At 37.5% G+C, this 8,737-nt stretch overlaps 1 protein-coding gene across 1 annotated transcript in view; it reads right to left on the minus strand.

Annotated features, from left to right (window-relative positions):
- Window positions 1–6,310: 6,310 nt before the first annotated feature.
- Window positions 6,311–8,737, minus strand: part of LOC107655836 (rho GTPase-activating protein 39-like) — a 32,186-nt gene continuing 29,759 nt past the window's right edge. Inside the window, exon 9 of the mRNA XM_016443421.1 lies at window positions 6,311–6,929. Within this exon, the coding sequence (XP_016298907.1) occupies window positions 6,735–6,929 (195 nt within the window). The 3' untranslated portion in view covers window positions 6,311–6,734. The remainder of the gene's footprint in view (window positions 6,930–8,737) is intronic.

Below are 8,737 nucleotides of genomic sequence, written 5' to 3' on the forward strand. Positions count from 1 at the left end.
AAAAGGGCAGGTGACTGCGAGACGAGAAAAACTAAAAGTAAATGAAAAAAAAATTGTGACTCTCCCGAGCCACGGCAGTGAACTTCGCTGCCCACTCCATTATTTGTTTGGGTCGGTTGTTCTGTCATGCTGCTGCTAGGAAGATCATGAAAACGGAGATTCAGTAATAATCCATTTAATGGTAATCCACAGAGCAAAGAAGGTCTAACACGCAGGGTAAAATAAACAGCACTTAAGATTAAACATTAACAACTGACAACCAAAGGAACTCAGGAGGGAACTTAAATACACAGACAAGAGAGAACTTAAATGACTTACTTAACAGGACACGGGAACAGAATAAACTAATCAAGGGAACTAAGGAAAATTAGGTCAAGGAACAAACCTACACAGAACAGGAAATGAAAACAAACTCAAAAGTCTATGCAAAAAGGGTCCGTGTACTTGGCGGTCAATGGATTTTCCTTTTGAAATTAGAAAACCAAAATCAGGAATCGATCGTTCACTCGTTTTTTTGTTTTAATATTGAAAGTAGAAAAATGAGAAACCAGCTCCTTTTTCGTTTTTTAATTTTTTCCCAAGAAATGAAAAAAAAAAACAAGAATTCAGCTTAATTTTTAGTTTTTCGTTCAGGGGTAGAAAAATGTATAAACAGCTTGAATATTTGATTCTACACGTGGGTGGGAATTAAACGCCCCTTTCTGCTGATTGGTCAGCCGAAGATCAAACCCTGCCGTCATCAGTTCTTCCGCAGTACCACGAGGCATAGTCCTCCACTGCTGCAGGTGTACGGATTCTTGATGCGCTTATTACAACTACATTTCATCTTTTTCTCATCAAACAACCAGATTAATGAATAGCTCGACACAGCTCCTACCGGGGCAGAGTTTAGACAGCACTTTCTTCTGTGTAGACCAGCGGTTCTCAAAGTGCCAGAGGGTCCATGAAAAAAATTACTATAGCCTACCGTATTTTCCAGACTGTAAAGTCACGTTTTTGATACATGCTGTGATTTATTCCAAAGTGACTTATATCCCACGTAGGAGGGGACGTTCTCGCAACCTTGCGCAACGTTCCCTAAATGTTCTCTAAAGGTGACGAAAGTCCCGAACCTTTACAGAACATTAGGGACGTTCCTAAAACGTCCTCTTTTGGTTATGAAAGTGCTGGTGCTCAATGTTCCTTATATGACTTTAGGGGGACGTTCCATTTTGGTCACACAAGAACGTTACAAAGAGGACATTTGGGACGTTAACGGAACGTTCTCACATGGCCTACTAAATACTACTACTATTATTTATATAAAATATTATTTATTGAATAATAATATTTAATAAACAACAACAGCCATTATAAAAGTTGCTAGGCAATTCAGTCAAAAGTATAAAGGCAGCGCTCTGATATTTAGCCTATCATTGAAGTTACATATAACGTGATGAGATTTTGCTCTCAGCCAAAATTATTTGCTCTGGAACAAATAATAGATTAATGAGACCAAAGACTGCCTGTTAGATTTACCCAAAACGATTCATATCTCATGTTTAACCACTACAGAGACTATCAAATTCCAGAAGATCTGGCCGAATTGAGGCAGCTCTCAGCGGGTTCATGAGCGCTGAACGGCCGCTGACGCCCTGGAGCTCACATCTCCGAAAATGTCAAAGCACATTTTCAAATAGACGTTATCTTTATTAACAAACCGCATATTCCGCATAGTCTAAACGAGTACATTCTCGCCTAAAAAACTCGTAAAATGACATTCCGTAACACAAAAACAGTATTATTTTTAAAATTATAATGAATTTGGTCGTCCGCCATGACACTCGCTGTGAGAAATACTGCAAGCGGAGTGATATTAAAATTACATTCCGTAACACAAAAACAGTATTATTTTTAAAATTATAATGAATTTGGTCGTCCGCCATGACAGTCGCTGTGAGAAATACTGCAAGCGGAGTGATACAAGCGGTGAAACTGTTGAAGGAGTTCTGTTATTACTCTAACACCGTGTCTACACCGGACGCAACAGTTGTCGTGTTGCGCCGCAACAGCTAAAGTCAGTCTACACCAGACGCGACAAAGCGACCATTGAAAATCATTTGAAATTTGTGTCAGTATGTCATAAATAGAACGCGGCAGCACCTTTCAGTCAGGGATTTGTCGTGCTGCGCCGCGCCGCATTCCAGTGTAGACAGCATCACTGATTATAATGAGTACTATAGTATTTTGTCGCGCCGCTCGTGTCCGGTGTTGACACGATGTAATACCGCACTCTTATCAGCCAATCAGAATCGAGGACCAGAAAAAACTGTTGTATAAGGCCAGGCATACACTGTGCGATTTCTGTGTGATTTCATCAAGGTACGAGCTCACAATGTAAAAGCAGATCGCATGCGGTGTAAAGTCAAAGCTTACGATTTACGTGCTCACACTGTACGGTCCGATTGTCGAGCACGATTTATGTGCTCACACTATACGTGTGAAATACTCTAAATGCGCAGACGATGACACCGTGTATATGGACGATAGCCAGAGATATCTAAAAAAAAAAAAGCATCAGGTGATGGAGAGGATTTGTCATTTCCAATTAATGTAATAAATGATTGCCATTGCTATCATCATTATCATTATTATTATTATGGTACTTTTATTATAAAATTTATAGGTCTACTACAATTCATTTGCCCTGCAATAATTTCATAGCTCATTACCACACAACTGATGCACGGATAATAAATGATTAAATTAGCTTACTCCTCATTGAAAATTATTTAAAACATTTAGATATATTACACAATGAATAGGCTTATAATTAAAATTCTGTCTTAAGTAGCCTATGCCCGAACACTGTAATAATCAGTCATCAAAATAAGACCTTTATTAGCCTACAGACAAAGAAAGTTCAAAAACTTGTTTAACACGAAATACTTCAATTCTGTTGTTGTTGTTTTTTCACTACGTATAGAATTTTTTATTTTTTTTTTAGAAAATAAATTAAAGGGTTAGTTCACCCAAAAATTAAATTACCCCATGATTTACTCACCCTCAAGAGAGTGGCGTCCAGTGGATGACGTAGGCATAGCGTAAACTCCGGTAAGAATATGCTAGTCTCGCTAGAAACAATTTTTGTTTACAGCAAATGAAAACCAGTGTCTTCTTGGCTTATATTGAAATCCTCCGACATTTTTCTTTACAAATCCTCGTTTTGTACTACTAATTCGTGACTGGTGTTTTGTTTTGCTCTTTCCTCTGCGCTTCCACGTCTACGTCATCCGCTGGACACCACTCTCTTGTGAACGTGTGTACGACAGTTAGCGGAAGCTAGAGATTAAGATTTATTAAGGTGTAAATATGGATATTTTTCTTACACAAATGCATCGCGTCACTTCAGAAGGACTTTATTAACCCCCAGGAGCCGTGTGGACTTCTTTTATAACGGATTGGTTAAATTTTTTGGATTTAAAATTTTGGGCTACCATCCAGTCCCAGTATAAAGCTTGGAAGAGCCAGGATGTTTTTTAATATAACTTCGATTGTATTCGTCTGAAAGAAGAATGTCATATACACCTGGCTTGAGGGTGAGTAAATCATGGGGTAATTTAAATTTTTGGGCGAACTATCCCTTTAAGACAATAAAAATCTCTCGTCTCCTCTGAGAGAATATGTGCCGTTAATGCAGCGTCAGATGCCGAAAGCTCGGTCAGTTTTTACTTTCACTTTCTGTAGCTTAATGAATTGACTGGAGTTTAAAACTTCTTCTCAAATTGTTTGTGCGGCATGCACTGGCTCGCCAGTTTAAAACTGAAATATTTATAATTTTGCGACGTGTTTGTCTTTATTACTAATTGCAAAATGATGGACAATGATTCACATATCCTGTGATAATAACGTTATTTTATCAAAAGATCTCCCTCTTTTTGTTTTCTTTCTTGCTGCATTAAAGATTAAATAGGCCTAGTTAAAGTTATATTTTTGTGCAGGCGCAGTGAGGGAAAAAGCACTTTTAGCATTTAAAGCATTTTTATTTTTATACTTTTGTACATTGCGATTCTGATTCGCAAAGTAGCAGAAATAGTACTTAATAAAATAAATTAATCTAAATAAACCATCTAAAAATACAGATTTAAAATGCCCAGCAAACACTGTTTTTAAAGTTTTATTTAAAGTTAACTTTTATCACTATGAAATTGTTTGTACTTACGTATTTTTTAAATAATTGTTTAGTTTATGTGGTAGATGTAAAAGTTAATGTAGGAGCCTCATTTTTTGTTATTTTGTCTTGAAATTTAAAACATAATTTCTTTAGACTCAATGGTTTTGAGTCAGCTGTATTATAGGCTGCTGAGGCACATTTATAATTGATTTATTTTAAGGATAATAAGATATTTTGCAAAAACTATTTCCATTTCACCATACTTTAGCCATGTATTTTTTTATTATTTATTACTTATATTATTTTTGAAATGTGAAAAATAAAGCTTCAAGCGTCTTCATTCAAAATATATAAAAAATGTAAAATATAAGCAATCTGCTACTAGATTATAATCTGCTAAAATCATAAAGTAATAATAGCCATTGTGTCTGGTTGCACATGATTGTGTGTGTGTTTGTAAAAAGATCACAGCAGACATTGAATCCTTTGAACTCTTTAATAAACAATGTTCAGCTCGACCGTAACGTCCAGAGTAACCTTTGCCCTCAGAACAAAAGGAGGGAGAGGGGGTTTATTAACATGACTCCATAAATACAGTAATAAGACCGTGAGCGTAAACCTGTGACGAGAAACATCTCTGCATACAGCACAATCTCCCATAATCCTCCCTGTCGTGTGTGTGTGTGTGTGTGTGTGTGCTGGTCTCAGGACGCAGGTCACAGTGCTCTGCTCATGGATTTTCTTCCCTTTTCATCAGACATAGAATCATATTTCATATCATATCTGCTTTTTTATTGTTATTTTTTAAATCTAAGTTTTTGCTAATGGATGAGTTTTGAGATCCAAACCTAAACGCTCCTACTGTCAAACACTGTAGTATTTTGTTATCTTCTTTTCTTCTGTTTTAGCTTTTTATTTGTATTTTTTTACACATTGTTCTGTACAGATGAGGACGTGAACGTGTGGCCATGACAGATCAGGGTGTGCAGAGATGAGGAGAAGCCAAACATACAAACATCTTTGTCTGTCAAGAGCACGTTCAGCTCATATTTCACCTCAAAATCAAATTAATAATATTTGAAATAATATTTAGAATATGAAGGGCCATTACATATAATTTAATATACAATTAATATGATTAAATATTAATATATATTAAATTGTATATCTTAAAATTGTCATTTTTATTATCATGATATTATGTTCAACCCTCTAACTCCAATTAAAACTATTTAAAATAATATCTGGGCCATTTATAATCATTTTAGAGCTATTTGTTATTCATTTATTGATTTATTTTATAATGTAATAACATGTTCTACCCTCAAAATCCAATTAAAAACATTCAAAATAATATTTGGCTATTTATAATAATTTTAGAGCCACTTTTATTTATTTATACATTTGGCCCTTTATTCTCTTTACACAACATACTGTATATTTAAGATAATTTGTAATACATTTTTTATATCATGACATGGGTTATGTTCAACCCTCAATTTCTCAAACTCTCAAATTCACATTTCTTTCTTTTATTTATTTTTTTGGATTTTGTGGTGAAATATGACCTGGCCATTTCTTGGTGAGATTCTCTCCTCTGTTTATCTCTCCCTCCATTATTGTCTTGTCTCTCTTCTGTGGCGCTTGTTTCTCACCGGTACACCTCCTGGAGGCAGGAATGGGCACCGAGTATCAATATTGTGTGTTTGGCAGTGTGATATAGATCATTACAAGCACCAAACCAAATCAGTGTGTGTGTGTGTGTGTGTGTGTGTGTGTGTAAATGAGGCCGTTTGGATGCTTGTGTGAGCATATGTGAGAATTTAAAGGTGAAGCACATAATATTCTGGATGTTAAACACTTTCTGACTCAACAATTAGCTATTAGAGTTCAGTGTGTGCGAGTTCAGAAAGTGCATTTTTACACATAATTTACACACTTCACCTTTACCGCAGGTAGTTCACTATGAGGGGCACTTGTGTTGTACCATGTAAGTGAGACATACATAATAGTGTATAAAACAATAGTGATAAATGAACACATACACACGCACTTATTCACACGCACACGCTCACGCACGCACGCTCGCTCACACGCACGCACGCACGCTCGCTCACACTCACTCACACACACTCACGCACTCACACACTCACTCACTCACTCACTCACTCACTCACTCACACACACACAGATCAATGCATGTGATCAGTAAAGACAGATGTTTTCTATTTCAAAAGGCAGTACAATACTTACAAACCCTTATTCAAATAAATAACAAATAAATTAATCATATAAAATCAGACGGACCGTTCTACAAGTCAGTCGAGTTAGAAAACAGAAATGAACACATTCGGCACGTACATGCACACTAGAAACCAAAGCAGGACAGTCACTATCATGTGAGGACGGATGGTTTATCTAATCAGAAATCAGAGAGGATGGCGGATTTGACCTAAACGTTGTGGAAGGTGAGCGTGACTATGTTTTATGTGTGTTGTGTACAGGAAGAGGCTTGTCGAGGTTGTTTGCCGGGTGATTCATGTGTGGGCGTTAGGTGTGAATGCTAACGTGTGTGTTTGTGCTATAGCACCCCGTCCATGAAGCTGGTGTCGAGGTGCTGGATCAGCACGCGCATGAAGCTCATCTCTTTCCGCGTGTTCTCGAAAATGATGCGCGGGTCGTCCGACTGGCAGCGCAGGCAGTTTGGCGCCATCACCATCGCCAGATTACTGACGTCCATCTTAGTCAAGGACACGCTGGAGGCTTGAGCAAATACCTGTGATGGAAAACAGACATATCTCGTCATGCCTTTACTGGTCTAAACAGATGAATGCACAGTTTGACACTGTACTAAAATCTGCTGAAGACATCAAACATGTTCGATATCCTCCAACTGGATGGAATCAGAGTCTGAAGCTAAAACAATCTGTGTCTGTGACCGTCAAACACTATGCTGTTTTCTATCAAATCTGTCTACTAAATCTGCAGACTGGCTCTGACTTTCAGCAACTAGCGTTAACTTCTCCAGACAGTAAATCGGCAGTAAATTGGGGCAAAAATCGTGTAGTGTATTCCAGCCTTAAGTTATGCTTTATAACCAGCATAAACTAACCTGAACCAACAGTCTGACCAGTTTCAGCAGAAATACTAAGCTAGTTCACCATACATACAGATAGATAGTAGGGGTGTATCATACATGTATTCGTCCTGAACCGTCACGGTACAGACGTCACGGTTCGGTTCATGCAGTCAGATGGTGAAAACAGTCAGTCACAGGCGATCAATCCAAAAGGGGGCGCACGCGGTAATGCAACGCTAACCGTCACATCAGGAAAGAGCAGAAGAGACGATCTACGCACCAGAAGAACCGTTTTAAATCAGCGGTGTGGGAAAGTTTCAGGTTCTAGAGATGCACCGGTCGACCAGCTACAAATCGGAAAAATTATTTTTTTTTGTTTTATTTTGGCCGATCTCTATTCCAGAATTGCACACAAATTGCATTGCAATCATTTCCCAAAATGTAATTTGTGTGGAATTTTTATGAAGTCTGTAAAGAGGAGAAAATACTGTATCAGGCAGATCAAGCTCACTGTTCGCGATGCTCGAAATATAAAAAGACAAATATGTGGGGGTTTATATGAATGCATCTCTGAGAGGAGCTGACCGTCTCCAGAAGTGTTTCAATGGCATTTTCTTTTCATCTTACCTCTATATAATGCATATTAAAGTAGTGTTTATAAGCGCAGCTGCTTTGTTTACAGTGGTAACCAAGGAAACACTGTATTGCTGCTGTTCCATAAGCGCCACCTGCTGTCAGAGAATAAATATGCATTTTCATTCAGTCCGTCTGCTGTTTTTGTTTTGCGCAGGTGTCTTATGTAGCATAGTTTCACAAATCTAAAGTCAGACCGTTCTGTTTTTGCATTAAATCTTGAAATTATACAATCTAATTCAAATCAAAAACAACTGCTCATGCTACATGTATGTAGCACTACTGTCTGTTCAAAATAAATGAAAAAATACATTTCCTGTTGTACCAAACTCATATCGAACCATGACCCCAAAACCGGGTTACGTACCGAACCGTGACTTCTGTGTAGCGTTACACCCCTAATAGATAGTAGTGCTGGGCGGTATGACCAAAAATTTATATCACGGTATTTTTCAAAATTATACCGGTTTCACGGTTCATGACGGTATTTTTTTTTTTCATGCATGACCAGGTGTTACCCATATTTTCTACTGATTGAGAGAGGAAATACTGCAGTATATTGACTTAGAATGCCCTATTTTACTGTCATGATGAGTGAATATTGTCAAAAAATACCACACTAAATAGTGACTAAACATGACCCCTTTTAATACATGTTAACCAGGAGTCACTCTCATTTATGATCGCGGCATCGTCTGATAAAATCAACATGCATCTACACTAAAGAGCGGCTATGCGGTGGTTTTGGCTAGATTACTCTTTTGTCTCATGCAGCGCACTGCCTGCGTCTGAGTAACAAACTAAAAAAAACAACAAACAAAAAAATGCATGTGATATTAACAGACGAACTACGCTCATATTTATAATTCCAA

This window comes from Sinocyclocheilus anshuiensis, unplaced genomic scaffold (assembly GCF_001515605.1).
Source record: "Sinocyclocheilus anshuiensis isolate Anshui unplaced genomic scaffold, SAMN03320099.WGS_v1.1 scaffold1603, whole genome shotgun sequence".
NCBI classification, from domain to species: Eukaryota; Metazoa; Chordata; class Actinopteri; order Cypriniformes; family Cyprinidae; genus Sinocyclocheilus; species Sinocyclocheilus anshuiensis.